Source organism: Sorex araneus, chromosome 6 (genome assembly GCF_027595985.1).
Source record: "Sorex araneus isolate mSorAra2 chromosome 6, mSorAra2.pri, whole genome shotgun sequence".
NCBI classification, from domain to species: domain Eukaryota; kingdom Metazoa; phylum Chordata; class Mammalia; order Eulipotyphla; family Soricidae; genus Sorex; species Sorex araneus.
Window position 1 is genome coordinate 5,986,258 of NC_073307.1, and position 19,587 is coordinate 6,005,844.

The 19,587-nt window shown below is 56.2% G+C and overlaps 1 protein-coding gene across 1 annotated transcript; it reads left to right on the forward strand.

Annotated features, from left to right (window-relative positions):
- The first annotated feature begins 1,565 nt into the window (after positions 1-1,565).
- LRIT3 (leucine rich repeat, Ig-like and transmembrane domains 3) lies at positions 1,566-15,584 on the forward strand. Its single transcript, XM_004612759.2, has 5 exons — positions 1,566-1,681; positions 6,261-6,736; positions 12,026-12,331; positions 14,479-14,710; positions 14,861-15,584. Exons 1-5 carry the CDS (start codon positions 1,566-1,568, stop codon positions 15,582-15,584), a joined length of 1,854 nt encoding a protein of 617 aa, XP_004612816.2.
- Positions 15,585-19,587: the final 4,003 nt, after the last annotated feature.

The following is a 19,587-nucleotide window of genomic DNA, read 5'->3' on the forward strand; positions in this document are numbered from 1 at the left end:
TTCGACACGGCGCAGACTGGTGGCGGCTCACTTGCCCGGGCCTGCCGTCCCACTAGATTAGCCTCTATTTTAAGTAATAATGGTTATTTTGCTTTTTATAAATAATTATGGAAATAAATGACTAGACACCCCGGCTCGCAGGGGACGGAGCACTGATGAAGACGTTCCATGTAACTATTTACTGACACGAAAATAAAAACACGCCCTTGAAGGAGACTAGAACATAGCTCTGGGTCGGGGGTCTGTGCTCATGTGTGCAAGGGTCCAGGTTTGCCAGAGAAGCCCTCAACTGTCCAGCCTGGGGACTCAGCCTAGCCCTAGCGGGGAGTGACCCTGGGCCCCCCGAGCACTGCCTGCGGGGGGTGTCTACACCCCAAATCCAGTAAACATTCAATACTGTTGTTTCCAAATCACAATCAATGTTCATACATTTTCACATATGGATATAGTTTCTGCACGTACTTTTCATTTTGCATATTTAAATCCCCTTTGTTTTTCTATACACATTTCCCGGTGTTCATTACAGGGATTAAGATTTCTTTTTATTTCACGGTGGTAAGGAAAAAATAATGTGAGTTCTGCCCTCAGAACTTAATATTTTTTTTCTTTTTGTTTTGGGGCTACACCCAGTGGTTCTTAAGACTCACTCCTGGCTCTGCACTCGGGGATCGTTCCTGGCAGGGCTTGGGGGAGCATGTGTTGTACCAGGGATTGGACCCCAGCTGGTCGTGTGCAAGGCAAGTGCCCTACCTGCTGTACTATCTCTCTGCTCCTAGATTGCTCTTATTACTTTGCTTTTATTTTCTGAGAAGTTTAATTCCATGCAAATGACACAGAATTGGAGTCTTATGGTCCAATATCGGTATCTCGGGAAACTGACCTGGAATAAAAGACATTCTCGGACAGAGATAACAGCTCCCTTACGAAGGGGTGAGCAGGGAGGGACACTGCAGACCCAGGGTGGCCAGGGAGAGCGGCACAACAAGCTCTCATCAGTCTCTTAGTCCCCCAGGTCAGTGGTGGGCTGGGCGGGCTCACCTGAAGATTCTAAGCACCGGACTTGGCTTGTTTCTGGAGATAACCAGGATGAGGCAACTGCTCATTCCAAATCCTTTTTCTGTCACGTGCTTCTGTCTTTAGTTTGTTAGGCATGATGGTAAGAAAGCAAACGCCTGCGTTAAGCTGAGTAACTTAGGGTGTAAGTAATCTGCTACGTTTCTAATCACTAGGTTAAAACACTGGCTTGTTTTGACTCCAAGGGGTTCTAGCAAGCACTTCCACGGGACAGGGGTTTCCTTAGCAATTCCTTGCAAATCCAGACACAGCCAGCCACCGAAATTTTCTGGACAGGAATCTGATTTTTAGTCCCCATAGGTGTGCCTTGGCTGTCCCTGGACTCGAAGGCTAGATTGACTGATCCCCTGCAGAACCCACTTGAAGGTTAAGTAGCGGCAGCTCTCAGCTAATCCCAGCTAAGCCGCTGTTCCCACAGGCTCCTGGCACCAGCCACCCAAGCGCCAGGCTCTGGCCCTTGCCCCTCACTTAGATAACCTCTGCCTGGTGCCATGCAGCTCCTGGCCTGCCTGGGCATCATGCTGGGCGTTTTGGAAGGAGCGAGTGGCCTGTGTCCCTCACAGTGCTCCTGCGATACCCTCGGCACGGATGACGGCATGGAGTCCAGGTAGGCGCTCTGTTTGCCGAGCCGGTGCCGGGTCCGGGAGAGCAAGCAGGGGAGAGAACAGCTTCCCTTCCAGGCCAGGGAGCTCAGCTGGTCGCAGCCGGTCACGGGTTTCTTCTTGAGCGGTGTGTGGTTCCCAAGAGCCCCTCCAGCTCCCTGGGCCCCTCACGCCCACTCTGTGTTAGACAGAGCCACTGGCCCTGTGATTCACAAAATGCCCCCTTGGGAGCACGGGCCTCAGAAGCGCGTCTGCGGGAAGTTGCAGGAAGCCCGAGTGCAGGTGGGCAGGATGCTGGGTGCCCACACGTTCGACTCTGGGAGGTGGGGGGTCCCCAGGTCCTTCTGGGGATTGATCATATTCAGAAGAGTCTTTATCAAGAGAGAAGCTAGAGAAGTTCACAGCTGTGAGGTTTTCATTCGAAGATGCTGGAGTTTAAAATAAATGTCAGAGGGGTCAGCACCCCTGCACAGGGGCGCAGGGGTGCAGAGACGTGACTCTACCTCCAGGATGTGTTGGCATTTACCTGTGAAGTGAGAGCAGTGGCTTACAGTAAGCTTGTCTTCTTTGGGTGGGAAATTTTTGTCTGCCAAGGGGCACTAGGATATGATGACATCATTTCTGGGTCACATGATAGGCTGCTGGGACCACAGTCAGCCCAGGTTAAACATCCGTGTCTCTCCCGGCATGGACCAGACGTGTCCTGTCATCTGGCCTGGGCCTGGCTGGATGTTCCCTACCTCAAATTTAGGTAGAAGTTAAATCAAAACACATTTATTAAACATGGTAGTCTTTTAAGCACTGTGTCTTTAACAAGATCAGATTTGGGTATGCTATTTGAAATGAACAGTGAAGTTCTTAAAACAGTTTGGTTAAAAAATTAGGGCCCGGGGGCTGGAGAGATAGCACAGCGGGTAGGGCTTTTGCCTTGCATGCAGCCGACCTGGGTTCGATTCCCAGCATCCCATATGGTCCCCTGAGCACCATCAGGGGTAATTCCTGAGTACAGAGCCAAGAGTGACCCCTGTGTATTGCCAGGTGTGACCCAAAAAGAAAAAAAAATTAGGGCCTGATGTCTCTAGACTGTGAACTAAGCCATAGCCCCACGCAGACCGAGGAGGGGAAATATCCTTCTTTCTCGTTTTTTTTCCCTTTTTGGAGAGAAGTGGCGTGTGTCCGCCATATTATGAGGACTATTAAGCAGGTATGAACTTGGTGGCGTGGGAAGGAGGAAAAAAAAATGTGTTATGAACTTGAAACAGCAGGACACTTGGGCAGTCTCAGGCTGGGGCCGATACCGGCTCCATGCTCCACCGAGATTCGACCTGGGTGGTCACGCTTTTGTGCAGCCGCTTTGCTGCTGATCGACCAAAATCCGGAGGCCAGCTAGACTACTTTAAGTCCCAGCAAGTGCTTGCAGCCATGTCTCTAGACTGTGAACTAAGCTATTGCCCCATCCTGCCCCAGAAAGGGAAATGATGCAATTTCTAACATAAATCTCCCCGGACTTAATTACTAAAATACTAAAATACAGAAATCCTAAACCACATATCTCTTCATTCTCAGCAATGGAAAACTAATTATCAAATGCTTCCTTCTAAGTAGGGCTAATTTTGGGGGAGAAAACTCCAACAACAATAGTGATTTTTGTGTTGAAATATGGAGTGTAATCAAGGTAAAGAGAAAATGAAGTGAAATTTATCAGTTACGCAGGCGGGGGTGGGGAGGGCGGGGGGTGGGAGTATACTGGGGTTTTTGGTGGTGGAATATGGGCACTGGTGAAGGGACAGGTGTTTGAGCAATGTATAACTGAGACATAAGCCTGAGAACTCTGTAACTTTCCACATGGTGATTCAATAAAAAAAAAAAATTAGGGCCCGGGGCTAGAGCGATAGCACAGTGGGTAGAGTGTTTGCTTTGCACACTGCCGACCTGGGTTCGATTCCCAGCATCCCATATGGTCCTCCGAGCACCACCAGGAGTAATTCCTGAGTGCATGAGCCAGGAGTAATAACCCCTGTGCATTGCCAGGTGTGACCCCCACCCCCCAAAAAAATTAGGGCCTGAGAGGCAGCACAGCAGGTAGGTCTCTTGCCTTGTCCACAGGCAACTCAGCTACGATTTCTGGCACCCCGTATGGTCCCCTGAACAGTGCCAGGAGTGATCCCTAAGAGCAGAGCCAGGGTAAGTCCTGGGCGCCACCAGGCATGGCCCCCAAACAAAGCAAGCCAACAAACAAACAGAATGGCCCGGTTTTAGGCTGTCCAACAAATCCTGGTGGTAATGGTTTTTTGAGCGCTTTGCTTGATTTATTACCTAATCAGCTCTAGGTGTCCTGTCGAGGTGATCACTTGGTAATTAAGGAAAAGGAGTAGGAAGTGACTCAACGTGAGGCCCTCGTTGGACGAGCCCCAGTTAGGACAGCAGGGCGGAGCACTTTGGGGGAAACAATTGGAGAAACGATCGTTTTCCTCCTCCCTGGAGGTCCCGTTATTCACGGTTTTCACCCAAACCACAGCGCATTCTATCTGGCGAGAACGCCAGCAACCAGGCCGTTTGTGGGCCTTTCCTAAAGAACCAGAGCCCAGAGAGGGCAGGGGCGGCCAGAGGCCAGGCTGACAGGACGCGCCGTCCAGGTCCCAGAGCCCAGGGATGCTGGAAGGTGACAATTTGGCCTAAGGGGGCACCGGCCTGACACAGACAGGGACGGAGAGTCAGACGGGTCTCAGGAGAGGAGGAAGAGGTTTCCCGAGGCAGAGCCCAGAGCTGACCCGGCCAGGTCCATGCTGAGAGCTGCCGCTGGACCTGCCTATGGGGTCCGTGAGGTCCCAGCTGCCACGCAGGCCCGACCAAGTTCAAAAGCTCCAGGGACGTTAGGGAGAACCATAGGAGACAGCTATTGGACAATTAAAAAAATATATATTTTTTTAATTTTAGATTTGGGGGCTGAAGCGATAGCACAGCAGGTAGGGTGTTTGCCTTGCACGCAGCCGATCCGGGTTTGATCCCCGGCACCCCATAGGGTCCCTCAGGCACTGCCAGGAGTAATTCCTGAGTGCAGAGCCAGGAGTAACCCTGAGCATCGCTGGGTGTGACCCAAAAAGCAAAATAATAATAATAATAATAATTTAGTTTTGAGGCCACACCCAGCAGTGCTCAGGGATTACCCCCTGCTCCGACCCCCCTACTTGGCGTCTGGGGACTAAGTGGAACCGAGGATTCCCCACTGTGCTGTCTGTCCAGCCCCGACAATGTTTTCCTTTAAAAATGAAAGGGAGCATTTTGGGGCCGGAGCCAAAGGACAGCAGGGAAAGCATTTGCCTTGCATGTGGCTGACCTGGGTTCGATTCCCAGCATCCCATAGGGTCCCTTGAGCACCGCCAGGAGTAAGTGCTGAGTGCAGAGCCAGGAGTAACCCCTGAGCATATCCGGGTGTGACCCAAAAAGAAAAAAAATTTTAGCTTTGAGTCCACAACAGCAGTGCTCAGGGATTACTCCCTGCTTCCACACCCCTACTTGGCCTCTGGGGAATGTTAGTGGAACCGAGGATTCCCCACTGTGCTGTCTGTCCAGCCCCGACAATGTTTTCCTTTAAAAATGAAAGGGAGCATTTTGGGGCCGGAGCCAAAGGACAGCAGGGAAAGCATTTGCCTTGCATGTGGCTGACCTGGGTTCGATTCCCAGCATCCCATAGGGTCCCTTGAGCACCGCCAGGAGTAAGTGCTGAGTGCAGAGCCAGGAGTAACCCCTGAGCATATCCGGGTGTGACCCAAAAAGAAAAAAAATTTTAGCTTTGAGTCCACAACAGCAGTGCTCAGGGATTACTCCCTGCTTCCACACCCCTACTTGGCCTCTGGGGAATGTTAGTGGAACCGAGGATTCCCCACTGTGCTGTCTGTCCAGCCCCGACAATGTTTTCCTTTAAAAATGAAAGGGAGCATTTTGGGGCCGGAGCCAAAGGACAGCAGGGAAAGCATTTGCCTTGCATGTGGCTGACCTGGGTTCGATTCCCAGCATCCCATAGGGTCCCTTGAGCACCGCCAGGAGTAAGTGCTGAGTGCAGAGCCAGGAGTAACCCCTGAGCATATCCGGGTGTGACCCAAAAAGAAAAAAAATTTTAGCTTTGAGTCCACAACAGCTGTGCTCAGGGATTACTCCCTGCTTCCACACCCCTACTTGGCCTCTGGGGAATATTAGTGGAACCGAGGATTCCCCACTGTGCTGTCTGTCCAGCCCCGACAATGTTTTCCTTTAAAAATGAAAGGGAGCATTTTGGGGCCGGAGCCAAAGAACAGCAGGGAAAGCATTTGCCTTGCATGTGGCTGACCTGGGTTCGATTCCCAGCATCCCATAGGGTCCCCTGAGCACCGCCAGGAGTAAGTGCTGAGTGCAGAGCCAGGGGTAACCCCTGAGCATCCCCGGGTGTGACCCAAAAAGGAAAAAAAAAGGAGCGTTTCACAGGGTTCAGCTGAAGATGATGCGAATGAGCAGGAGCCGGTCCCGAGCAGGTGGGCCGGGGCGGAGCGAGAAGCGCTGCCTGCCCCGACAGCCTCGCCCCTTCCCTTCCCTGGCGCCCGGCCCTAGGGTGGTGGTGCTGTGCGAGGACCCCGACATGACCGAGGTGCCCCGCAGCGTCCCCGCGGACACGGAGAAGCTCCGCATCGAGAGGGCGGCGCTCCGCAGCGTCCCCGCCGAGGCCTTCTACGCGCTGCCCGAGCTCCGCTGGCTCTGGGTGACCTACAGCGCCGTGGCCAGCCTGGACGCGCGCAGCCTCTACAACCTGCGGCGCCTGCACGAGCTGCGGCTGGACGGCAACGGGCTGGCGGCCTTCCCGTGGGCAGCCCTGCGGGACACGCCCCGCCTGCGCAGCCTGGTCCTGCACAACAACAGGATCCGCAGCGTGCCCGCCGCCGCGGGGCCCCTCCTCGGGCGCCTCGCCTACCTGGACCTGTCTGGCAACGGGCTGGCCACGCTGCCGCCGGACTTCCTGGACAGCTGGCCCCACGTGGTCCCCGCGCCCGGGAGCCAGGAGGCCGCCTCCCCCGCGAGAGTCGTTCTTGGTAAGCTCAGCCAGGGGCAGCGGGGCCTGGGGTCTCTTCTGGCACCGGCCGGCGGTGCTCGGCCAGCAGTGCTCAGGGGTCGGCCAGCAGGGCCATACCCACCCGGCAGTGCTCGGCCGCAGGGAGGGTAAGTGGGGCTCAAACTCGGGACCTTTGCGTTAGGCATCTACTCCCCAAGACACATCACTCACCACTGTCCTGGCTTTTTTTTGGGGGGATGGGGCGGGCAGTGCCAGGCTTTGAACCCAGACTTCCCGCATGCGGGGCTGGCGCTTGAGCACTAAGCCACGTCAGCGGTGGGTATTCAGAGTGAGCGGGCTGCATGGCAGCTGTCGCTTCCACCACAGGACAATCTCATTCAAGGCTTGTGTCTCTATTTTGGCTTCGCTACTTTAACTGTAACACTGTAGCACTGTCATCCCGTTGCTCATGGATTTGCTCTAGCGGGCACCAGTAACGTCCCCTTTGCGAGACTTGTTGTTACTGATTTTGGCATATCGAATACCCCATGGGGAGCTTGCCAGGTTCTGCCGTGCCAGCGGGATACTCTCGATAGCTTGCCGGGCTCTCCGAAAGGGATGGAGGAATCGAACCTGGGTCGGCCACGTGCAAGGCAAACGCCCTACCCACTGTGCTATGGCTCCAGCCCAGCTACTTTAACTATCTTGAATATTCCACGTCATCTCCAGCATGTGGTGGTGACACCGTTTCGAGATTTTCTGGACCTTTCTGCCTTAAACTCTAGCACCGTCTCTCATGGGCTCCGAGACCCCTGAACTCTTGCAATGGGAAACGCTGTTTGAACTTCCCGGGGTTATTCTCACTGGCACAGGGTGGTTGGAAGTGTCGTGACGCTGACAGCTGATGCTGACAGGGCGCTCGCCCGGGCTTCGGTCTGACAGATGGCACTCCTCAGCCTCGTGTTCGCCCCGTCTCTGTGTTGGAGGGAGAAATGAGGCACAAACTAGCCTGTTTGACCAAATCCTCTCACCGGGTAACTGTTGGGCTGGGTCACTGTGATGTGATATTTGTGGTAAAACCAGGGTTATTGTCCAACCAGATACTCAAAATCATATATTTATTTTATTTTATAAAATCATATATTTATTTTATTTTTTAAAAAAGGATATGGAGGGCTGGAGTGATAGCACAGTGGGTAGGGCATTTGCCTTCTACACGGCCGACCCGGGTTCGATTCCCAGCATCTCATATGGTCCCCCGAGCACTGCCAGGAGTAATTCCTGAGTGCAGAGCCAGGAGTAACCCCTGTGCATTGCCAGGTGTGACCCAAAAAGAAAAAAAAAACGGTTTAGACAGGCTTTTCAGTGACTCCCTCTCTCTCCTACATGAGGAAAAACAGCCAATAGAACCATCTTGTAACGTGGCTGTTGGTCAGGGGAGCTGGACTGTGAGTGTGGCGCTCGTTTTGCATGCGGCCAACCTGGGTTCGATTTCTAGCATGTGAACCCACGTACAGAGCCTGGAGAAAGTCCTGGGCACTGCCAGATGTATCACACCCTCCCTGCCCATCCTAACTAAAGATAAAGTCTCTCAAAAAACAAAACCCAAATAAGCAACGTAAATTAGTGTCCAGGCACATAAAGTTATGAATTAATCGTGAAGCTCCATTAGATTTCAATTTCAGTACAATTTCAGGTAAGCTTCCACGGCCTGCTTCTTAAGAACGAGCAGATATTTGCGCAGGTCGGTCCCCGAGGCCCGGCAGGGTGCTGGAGAAGCCCGAGGGGGGCCGAGAGGCCCTGGGTGCTTCTCTACTGCCCGGGCCTGCTCGGCCGGGAGCCGGGCTCTGTGCTTCTTAGAACTGAGTCTGGGGGCTGGAGCGATAGCACAGCGGGTAGGGTGTTTGCCTTGCACGCGGCCAACCCGGGTTCGATTCCCAGCATCCCATATGGTCCCCTGAGCACCACCAGGGGTGATTCCTGAGTGCAGAGCCAGGAGTGACCCCTGTGCATCGCCGGGTGTGACCCAAAAAGCAAAAAAAAAAAAAAGAACTGAGTCTGCAGCTCGGGCAGTCCACGGGTTCCCACAGAAATGTGGCGGCGGCCCCAGTCCAGCCAGGCCAACTCCCCCCACCCCGAGGGGTGCTCGGTCAGGGCCTCCTGGGAGCTTCTGGGCGGCAGCCGGCTTTCCAGTGGTGCCTTGTTGGTGATTATCCCCACCGTCGGTTCCACAGAAGTCCAACCTCAAATTCACACGTCTCTTCCACAGATATTGCTTTTACTCCTATAGTGACATAGATTGGTTCTGAGGGGGTCCCGCACGGGGTGGTGCTCCGGGGTCACTCCTGGAAGTGCTCGGAGATCATACTGGGTGCCGGGGATCGAACCCAGGTTGACTGTGTGCAAGACAAGAGCCTTACCTGAAGTACTATTGCCTCAGCCCCCAGATGTGTGTGTGTGTATGGTGTGTGTGTATATGTGTGTGTTTCTGTGTGTGTGTTAGTGTTTCTTAGCTTTTTTGTTTTGTTTTATCTTGTTCTTTGGGTCATACCTGGTGATGCACAGGGGCTATTCCTGCCTCATGCACTCAGGGATTATTCTTGGAGGTGCTTGGGGGACCCTATGGGATGCTGGGGTCGAACCCAGGTTGGCCATGTGCGAGGCAAATGCCCTCCCTCTGTACTATGGCTCCAGCCCCAGATCTCCTTCTTATGTCCGTGACCTGCCTCCAAACAGTCTGAGCACAGCCTGAGGTGAAGGGTTGGGGTCATCCCCCAACAGCCGTCCAGTTGACCTGGCACCGTTTGTTGAAAACTTTCTTTCTGCCCCTGGATTGGGAAGCATGGCCGCCTCCACAGAACTATCTGGGGAACTTTCAGTATATTCAGAATAATTTGCACAGAAAAATTTTTGTAGAAGTTATTCAGTGCTCAGGGGTTACTTCTGGCTCTGTGCTCAGCAACCACTCCTGGCTGGCTTGGAGGTCCACAGGGGATGCCAGGGAAGGAACGCAGGTTGACTACATCCAAGGCAAGTGCCCTATCCGCTCCTTTGACAGAGAGTTATTGCTGACTTTACACACACACACACACACACACACACACACACACACACACACACACACACACACAGAGCCTAACCTTCTCCAACCATCATGGTGCACACACGCAGACACATCAACAATGCTCTCCCAGGAAAGAGACAAGGCAAAGTTTACTTGGGCCGCTGAGTGCAGTTGCATAAAATAAATTAATGAATGCGAGTGACCGTGACTGGCTGGAGTCCCGCCTGGGAGGAATTCAGCAGAATGACAGTTTAACTCCGGTGTTCTTGGACCTTTGTCCTCTCCAAGGCAGTGCTCAGCCCTCAGATCACGGCTCTTACTCAGAGTTTTCAAAGCTGTACCTTTGACCGGAGCTGCTTCCAAGCTGGAAGAGACCACGGTTTTATTTTTGAGGGACTTGAAAACGTTGTCCTGGCTTACGTAACTTCCCTAGGGGACCGGCTGGGTCGCTTTGGGCTCGTGATTAACACGTTTATGTAACAGTCCCAAGGCGTGATTGAGACGGGTCAAGTCTGTGTCCTTTCCCTCCCGCGGCTTGACATCTGCCGCCTCTGGAGACACCTCCTGGTGCCCGTCGCGGCATCTCCGTCCTGTGCTGATGCAGAGAGGGGCTTGGTGCAGGGACAGGGGCTTCCACAGCTGGGCATTCCCCGACCCGTGTCACTTAGGGGGCCACGGCGGTGACCCCTCTGTGCTGCCCGTCGTCAGTCAGGTGTGACAGTGCAGAGACCCTCTCCAGCCCCAGAGAGCGCCCGTCCATCCCGCGGTGGCTGAGAAAGAAGAGCTCGGGTCGGGCCAGCAAGCGTCCACCCCTGACGGCGGGGCCCTGCGTGGCCTCGGGCAGACGCCTCGGCCTCCCGGTGCCGGTACCAGCCACAGGTCTGCCGTTCCTCCCGCCGGGCTCCACCGTGTTCTGCCAAGTCCCTTCCTGAGCTGGGCTCTGGAGTCCGGGTCAGAGAGAGCGTGACGGGAAGGGGCGCCTTGCCACCCTGGCCACCATCTCCTCCGTGCTCGGCGTCGGGGCGGAGAGGCCTCCGTGGAAAGCTCAGTCACACTCTCATCTCCCTGAGCCCGTCTCCCTGCGGAGACAGAGTCGCTCAGCGGCCGCCCCCGGTGACAAAGGAGCACTTCAGCTCTCTCGGGAGAAGCGCGGCAGGTCACCGAGGCAGTGGACCAGCGTTCTCGCCCTGGTTCCCTCCTGAAGGAGGATTTGAACAATGTACCCCCTCGGCCAGCTCGGACACCCGTCTGATGGCCTCCCTTCCCGACACCCACACTCGGCCACGTCTCCCGGCCTCCCACCCACACACCCACACTCGGCCACGTCTCCCGGCCTCCCACCCACACACCCACACTCGGCCACGTCTCCCGGCCTCCCATCCTGTCTCATGACATTCGCTGCAGCTTCCTCTACGCTCTTGCTACGTGGAACTCGCATTACCCTGAGTAGGTCATAAAATTCAGACAAGGGGGCTGGAGTAATAGCACAGCAGGTAGGGCGTTTGCCTTGCACGCGGCCGACCCGGGTTCAAATCCCAGCATCCCATATGGTCCCCTGAGCACCGCCAGGGGTGATTCCTGAGTGCAGAGCCAGGAGTAACCCCTGAGCATTGATGGATGTGACCCAAAAAGCAAAAAAAAAAAAAAAAAAAACCTTAAAATTCAGACAAAATGATGGCAATATTTCATGCTGAGCTACGAGCTTCTCTGTGTCCCGGAGAGCTTTTCTGGGGGTGTGGAGTGGGGTTGGACCAGGTCCAGCAGTGCCCGGCGCTTACACCAGGCTCGGTGCTCCCGGGTTCATCCCTGGTCAGCTCTGTGCAAAGCCAGCCCCTTCCCCCCTGCCCCGCCTGGCACTTAGGGTGTGTCGGTCCTTTCACCGCCCCTGAGAAACGCTCCATCACGTGAAGTACGAAACTTCATGGTACTTTGATTCAGATTCTGGCTCTGGCACTGGCTCTATGATCTTAGTCAAAACACCTGCTTCTCTGGGCCCCGGATTATTCCTCTTGAACACAGAGATAATGAGCCTCTCTTCCTCGGGGGGGTTGTTGGGCTTGAACGAGGCGATATAGGCAAGTGCTCAGAGTCCGGCAGAGCAGCGCCCGGGAGCGTTTCGCTGTAAGCGTTAATGATCTGAGCCGACAAGGCCGGACGCCGGGTCCTTGGCCTCCTGCCACAGGCCCTTGTTTCAGGACCGAGCACAGACCTGCCTCCCCCGAGAGGCTCAGCCCGTCCCCCCCCCCGCCCCCCCGTCTGCTTTAGGTCTTCAGGACAACCCCTGGCGGTGTGACTGCCACATCTCCAGACTCATCGAGCTGTCCAGGGCCCCGGCCCCGGCCCTGGTGCTGCTGGACCCCCTGCTGACATGCCACGGGCCCGAGCGCCTGGCCGGGATCCCGTTCGGGCGCGCCGAGCTGGAGCGGTGTGTGAAGCCGTCCGTGAAGGTCTCGGCCACGCATATCACGTCGGTGCCGGGCAGCAACGTCCTGCTTCGGTGCGACGCCACTGGCTTCCCCACCCCGAGGCTCGCCTGGACCCGAGCCGACGGCTCGCCCGTCAACCACACAGGTACCTGGGGTGCGAGGGTGTCTCGAGCTTGGCTCTGAGGATCCCCCGTGGGCAAGACAAGGAGCGTCCCCGTGACACCGGCCGCTGGGTTCCTCTTCCCAGGCTGCTGGACACGAGGAACCGAGGAGGTTCTTCATGTTGGGGAGTGCTCACCGCAGGGGCCCTCGCTGAGGAGAGAAAATCAGGCCGAGCAGTTTTCTTCTCCCAGAAGCCAGAGAGGGGTGACGGTGGGGACGGGCGCCCTGGGTTCCACCTACAGCCCCCGGCACGGCCCAGTGGCTGGCGGGTTGCAGAAAGGCCCGTTACTCTGGACATGGCGATGCTGTTGCAATTGCCTCAAAAAAGGCCTTTCCGGGCCTGAGTGACAGCTCACAGAGATGTCGGTGGCCCCACGGGTGGCTCATGTGAAGACGGTCACTTTCTCTCCATCCGCCTCTGCCACCCGGGACCCAGGGTTAGGGCGTCTCGCCTCAGAGAAAGGAATTTCAGGGGTAGACAAGCAGTGAAGTTGATAGACTTTACTTGGAGGGTTTTTGAAGGGGTGGAGGGGGAGAGCGTGAGAGAGAGTAACGTGCTCAAGAGAGAACGCGGGCTTCTCCAAGGGCGGAGAGAGCCCTACACACCCCGGCATTGGACAGGAGAGCATGCAAGTCCACAGCTCAGGAGGGGAGATGCGGGTGACGCGTGTGCTCAGGCACCACATGTGCTCGGCCACGTGGGCACAAGCAGCACGTGGGCTCAGGCAGCACAGGCGTGTCCTTCCTCTGTTCAAGGGGGCCTTTGCCCAGTATCTTCTCAGGATGTCTTGGTCTAGGTTGTTCTGGAGTCTTCTCTGGGCTGAATCACTAAAGTTAATCAGGTTAAGGGAGTGGTCCGAGGGTATTTGAGGAATCTCCTTCCCGGGGAGGGTCCAATCTCCTCGGGGTCTGCAGCTGCTCAGTCTTACCTGTCTCCACAGGGTGGGTCAGCCTTAGAGTTTCTCTCCCAGAAGTTTTGTTGACCGAGTTTCAGGGCCGAGGCCTTTCCCTGTCTGCCAGCCTACACCAAGGCAGGCTTCGCGCGCTGGACGCCGGGGTCAGTGCCCAGCAGCGGGCAGGCCCTGAACACCGTGGGCACCAACTCCCCAGCACAAACTCAGAAACAGCCCCGAGCACTGCAGGGGCCCCAGAGTACTTTCATCCGAATCTATTATTTTCCAATAATTGTTTAAATAATCAAGTTGACAGAAACCTCCCAGGAAGCAAAACCTCTTTAGCATGAGGGTCCTGATGCCCCACACGGGGGCGTCTGCAGCCCGGAGGGAAAGTCCGGCCCTGCCCTGGCCCCGCTAGCCCACATCTGCCCGGTCCCCCTACCGCATGCAGAGAGCTGCCACCCCACGCGGACGGCACAGCAGCTTGTGAGTGTGGCTCAGCCTCCACCACGTGCGCCTGGAGCCCGGGGATCGCACACACCACACAGAAACTCCACCTGCCCCTCCCTGACGTGCTGCAGCTCTGGGCAAATGGCCTGGGGCCTGTGGCCCTGAGAAGGAGGTTGATGGTGGTGGGTGACTTGCTGCCCCGCCCCTGCTCGCAGCACCTCCAGACCCTCTACAGACCCTCTACCCCAGTGGCCGGCTCTGGGTCTCCCCGCTGCCGCCGCACCCGTGGCACCTCAGCCAGCCTGAAGCCGTCACCCGCCCTGAGTGCACACAGGAGCACTGTGCCAGGAGCAGCACCCTCGGCATGTCCTGCTGCCGGCATGTGTCTGGGGCCTCCTTCCCACTGCCGTGGGGCTGCGGGGTCGTGCAGGAGTCGGGGGCTACACCGTGCTAGGCCGCTCAGCTCAGCTCTTTTTTTTGGGGGGGGGTCACACCCGGTGTTGCACAGGGGTTACTCCTGGCTCTGCACTCAGGAATTACTCCTGGCGGTGCTCGGGGGACCCTATGGGATGCTGGGAATCGAACCCGGGTCGGCCGCATACAAGGCAAACGCCCTCCCCGCTGTGCTATCGCTCCAGCCCCTCAGCCCAGTGCTTGGGGCGTTTCCTCTGTCCGGGGAGGGGAGGAGGGGGAGGGGAGGGTCCGCCATCTGCAGCGCACCCCCTGCCCCCTGAGTCTCGTCCTTTCCTTTCTCTTTTCTCACAGACTTTCGTTTCCCTTCCAGCCATCCAGGAGTCCCCGGCCGAAGGTGTCCGCTGGTCTGTCATCAGCGTGGCGGGCGTCTCGCACTCGGACGCTGGGGGTTACAGGTGTCGGGCCAAGAACCCGGCTGGCACGGCGGACGCCGTGGTGGCTGTGATGGTGGTGGGTCCCAGCACGGCCGCGCCGTCTGCAGACACGCGGGAGCGGACGGGAGGCGGCCCCCAGCCGGAGGCCCAGCCCGAGTGGCCGTCCACGTCCCCCTGGCCTCTGGCCCCCACGTCCTCCTCCTCCTCCTCCTCCTCCTCCTGGGCCCCCACTTCCCTTCCTCCCTCCCCTGCGTCCCCTCCTCGCCCCTCCGTGGCCTTGTCCCTGCCGCCCGCCTCCTCTGCCGCCCTTCCTTCCAGCACGGCGCTGAGCCCAGGCGGGCAGAGGCAGCCGGCGGCGGGGCTGGGCGGAAGGACGCATGCCCTGGCCAGTCCCCGTGGGGTGGGCGAGCTGGTGTCCCTGGATGGGGCCCCGCCCACAGTCATCATCGCTGCCGGGATAGAAAACCTCAGGGTGGTGGGCCGGACCCGGGAGAGCGCGACTCTGACCTGGGACCCCGGGAGCGTGCCGGGGGGCTCGGGGGTCACCGTGCTGTACTCCAGGCTCGGTGAGGAGGACCTGCGGCTGCTGCACGCGGACACCCGTGGGAACCGGGTCACCATCGCGGGCCTGGAGGCCGGCCAGCGGTACGTGGCCTGCGTCTGCCCCTCAGGGGCGCCGCCCCGGACACAGCAGTGCATCAGCTTCGCCACGGAGGGCGGCGGCCCCTCGCACTCGGCCCTGGTCCTGGCCAGCGGGGCGGCCGGCGTGGCCGTCGTGCCCCTGACTTTCTTCCTGCTCTACAAGCTGTGCAGGCTGCGGTGCTCGCCTGAGTCCCTCGGGGAGGACGACCTGGCCAGAGAGACGTACGTCCAGTTCGAGAGCCCGGGGGAGCCGTGGGCTGGGCAGGGCTGGGACGAGTGGGAAAGGCCTCTGCTCGGTCCCCGCTCCCGCGCGGAGGCGCCAGGGGCTTACCCGGGTGCAGGGTCCGGGCCAGAGCCCCGCTGCGAAGGCCTCTGTGCCTCCCGCTCGACCGAGAGCTGACTGGCCACGTTTCTCTCACCAAACTCGGGCCCCCGCTGGCTCTCGGGAGGGACCCTCTCTGGACCCCTGGACGGCCCCTGGGGGGGTCAGCGGAGACGGACCCAAGACGTTACCACAAGACTTTGGAGTTGAAGAGACCGTCTCGGGTGCTGTTTGGGCAGACAGTGTGGGAAGGGAGTTTTCGGGGCTGCGATGGGGAAACGGATGATGTATCGTCTCGAGTCATGTTTGGGATCTGAAGAATAAATTCTCTTGGGAAGAGCTGTAAAAAGCGAAGCCTGGATCTTCAAATGATATGCATGTGATGTAAAGAAGTGGTAGTAACCGAGGATGAATGAAAATGTGTCGCGAATCTATTATGAGTTATCACCGTCACTGTCATCCCATTGCTCATCGATTTTGCTCGAGTGGGTACCAGTAACGTCTCTCATTGTGAGATTTATTGTTACTGTTTTTAGCGTATCGAATACGCCACGGGCAAACGTCCTACTGCTGTGTTATCGCTCCAGCTCAGTATGAGTTATATAGTAACCAAATTAAGTATTTTTAAAAATGGCAAAGAGGGAGTGGAGTGATGATTATAGCAGGGAGGGCACTGGTCTTGCACACAGCTGACCCATGTTCAATCCCCGGCATCTCATAGGGTCCCCTGAGCACCACCAGGAGTTACTTCTGTGTGCAGAGCCAGGTGTAATCCCTGAGCACCATTGGGTTTGGCCAAAAAAAAAAATGGTAGAGGGATATAAAAGAACGGCAAGACTTGTGTTTGTTTTTTGTCATAAAGAACAAGGAAGTAGTAAGTCTTCTGCTGAGCTATGATAAAGTATATCAGAGAAGCAGCAGAATCATTCAACTTCTATTTTTTTCTTGTTTCATTTCTTGGTTTTTTTTTTATCTGAACATAGAGAACACACTAGTAAAAGTGGGAATTTCCACCCATTAGCAATTTAAATCCAAGATGTTTAGAATGAGGCGTGATGAATTAGGTTCTGGGAGGTCAGAAAGCCTCCCCAGCTAGCAGAGATGCTCTTGTCACAAAAATTCCACCTTCATCTCTGCAAATTACAGGCACCTTGATTGGAGAGGGTAAAGGGCTTGCTTCCGAGCACGCAGGGATGGATGCTGTGAACATCAGTAGCCGACAAATGCCAGGAAGAACAAACCTGAATAAACTGACACATTCCTTCAGATGAAGGGACCAGGGCCAAAGCTCAGTGGGCTGAGACTTGCCTTGTGTGCATGACACCCTTGGTTCAATCCCTGACGCTGCAAGAAAAGGAAAAAGGTCCCGGTAGCTAGGCAGAAGCTCTGCTAAAGGCCAAGGAGCAGCTGGCGACAGTACCGCCCAGCAACAGAGTGATGTGGTTGCTTCCTCTCCAAAATGTTTAATAATGGCTTTATACGACAGAGAACTGGAGCGATAGCACAGCGGGTAGGGCGTTTGGCTTGCACACAGCCAACCTGGGTTTAATTCCTCCAACCCTCTCTGAGAGTCCAGCAAGCTAGTGAGAGTATCCTGCCCGCACGGCAGAGCCTGGCAAGCTCCCCGTGGTGTATTCGATATGCCAAACACAGTAACAACAAGTCTCACGCTTCTCACCTGTGCAGAGGACACGAGGGGAAACAGGACACCTTCTATCCGCTTCTCACCCTGCCCCTGCACTATTCCAAATGGGAGGGGAGGCAAATTCATATGTCTGGAAAATTCAGGGCAACCGTTCAAAGCGGCCTGTTTCTGGAGGCGCTGGGCAGGGGGAGTCTGGGGGAACCCTGCGTTTTCAGGGGTCACACCTGGGGCTCCCTCATACAGAGTGTGGGCTCGGCCCCTTGAGCTCTGCCTCCCCATGCTGAGTCTTCAGGTGAGAGTCTGGTGTTTCTGTCCCTTTCAAGGGGGCTGGAGTGATAGTACAGTGTCTAAGGCGTTTGCCTTGCATGCGGCCAACCCGGGTTCGATTCCCGGCATCCCATATGGTCCCCAAAGCACTGCCAGGAGTAATTCCTGAGCATCACTGGGTGTGATCCAAAAAGCAGCAAAAAAATAAACATTGGTGCATATTCTCTGCCTACGAAGCCCTCTGAGAGAACGGTGCAGCGCCGTCCTGCGCTCACTAGCACAGATCTGGTTTTGTTTCTTGGGCCACACCAGCGGTGCTCAGGGATCGCTCCCCGCTCTGCAGGCAGGGCTCTCTCCTGGTGGGGGCTGGGGGGCCGGTAGGGCGGGTTGAACCTGGGTCAGCCACATTGGAAGGCAAGTGCCCCCCCTGCTGTACTATCGCTCTGGCCCAAGTGCAGATTCTTTCGTGCTGTAAAGGAGAAGCCCAACCCTGCCGGGTGTGACTCGGGGGAGGAAACAACCCTGCTTCCCTGGTGTGAGGTCCCGGGGTGGGTCCCTGGCACTGGAAAAATATATATTTAGAATAACATCTAACAAGGATCAACACAGTTAGGGCCCGGTGTCGGTAATTTCCCCCTCTGGGAACCCGCACAAAGAGTTCAGCCTGTAATGCCACACACAAGCGGAGTTGATCAAGCCAGCTCGCTGGGGTCGAGCTGCTAGGCACGCAGGCCCAAGCCAGACCCAGCCAGGGAGGAGCTGCTAGGTCTATATTTCCTTGCTTACATCATAGCCGCGCTCACAAATTCAAACAGAAACGTAAGTGAAAATTGCAAGTTTCCTTCCTCAGCTCAGATGGTACAAGCAGACAGTCGCAGACGGCTCGCTATGACACGCTTCAGACCGTCCTGGCAGTTGTTTGTCCAATAGCGGCTAGTGGTGAGGAAACCATTTGCCAAGGCCGAGTTTCCAGCCCAGTTGTCCTCCCCTTGCAGATGGCCGGGGGGAGAAGCAGGGTTTTAAGAAAAACAAAGAGGTTTAAGTAGAACAAAACGTGAAGCAGGAACCAGGCGTGACGGCGTCGCCCCTGCCCGCCCGTGTCCAGTGACACAGACCTTGCATTCTGAATGGATACGATGGGGCGGCCAAAGTAGAAGAACCTTCAACTGTCACAGGTTCCTTCTGCCCTGCAGAGGGCACCTGAGGTGGACAGACAGACGCCGTCTCTGCGTCCTGGGGGGCTGTCTGGACCCCAGGGAGTCCCGTGAACTGGGAGCGCTTGCCTGGGACTGATGTGGTGTTAGGAAATCGCTTGGGGATTTCCCCAAGGGAAACCTTTGCGACCCGCCTCACAGAAGACTTCTGCTTCAGAGATAGCAACTGGGGCTTTGGAACCATCTGTCCGTGGTGAGATCGGCATGGGTCTCTACGGCGTGTGCGCGCGTGTGTACACACACACATGCACACAACCTACGCTGCAAAAGAGGTTCTTTATCGGGGCCACACCACACAGTGCCCCGAGGGTGCAGCGGGCGGGGGCTCCCGTCTGCTTCCAGAGACAGAACATGTGGCCCCCACATGCCAGGCATGTGCCGGCTGCTTGAACTCCCCGGACCTCGCTTTTTAATGCTTTTTACCTGCGAGTCACTTATTTCTTCCACCTGACAAAAGGCCACGCCGAGTGCCCGCTTGGTGCCGATACCGCCTCTGTCCGGACAAGCTGGACGCTGGTCACAGGACTTAGAAATCTGGTAGCAACTCCCAGTTGGGGCAATAAATTGCAATTCCCAGCCGAGGCAATAAATTATAAATCAAAATAAGCCCGTGGCTAGGGCGTAGTGATTTCAGAGAACCATAAAGTGAAATGGAAAATCTGTGATGTCCAGATTCTATTCCCAGCACAAACAATCCCAGAAACCTGCTCACGAGTTACTGCAGGCAGGTGTGTGTGTGCGTGTGTGTGTGTACACGTGTGTATATGTGTGTGCACGAGTACGTGCATGTGTGTGTGTATGTGTGTGCATGCGTGTGTGTACGCGTACGTGCATGTGTGTGCGTATGTGTGTGCATGTGTGTGTGTGTGTGTGTGTGTTTTCCCTCCTCACAGCCCAGAAGTCCTTTGGCTTAGGACTTGGAATCTAATTTCTGTAGTGCCACAAGGATGATTCA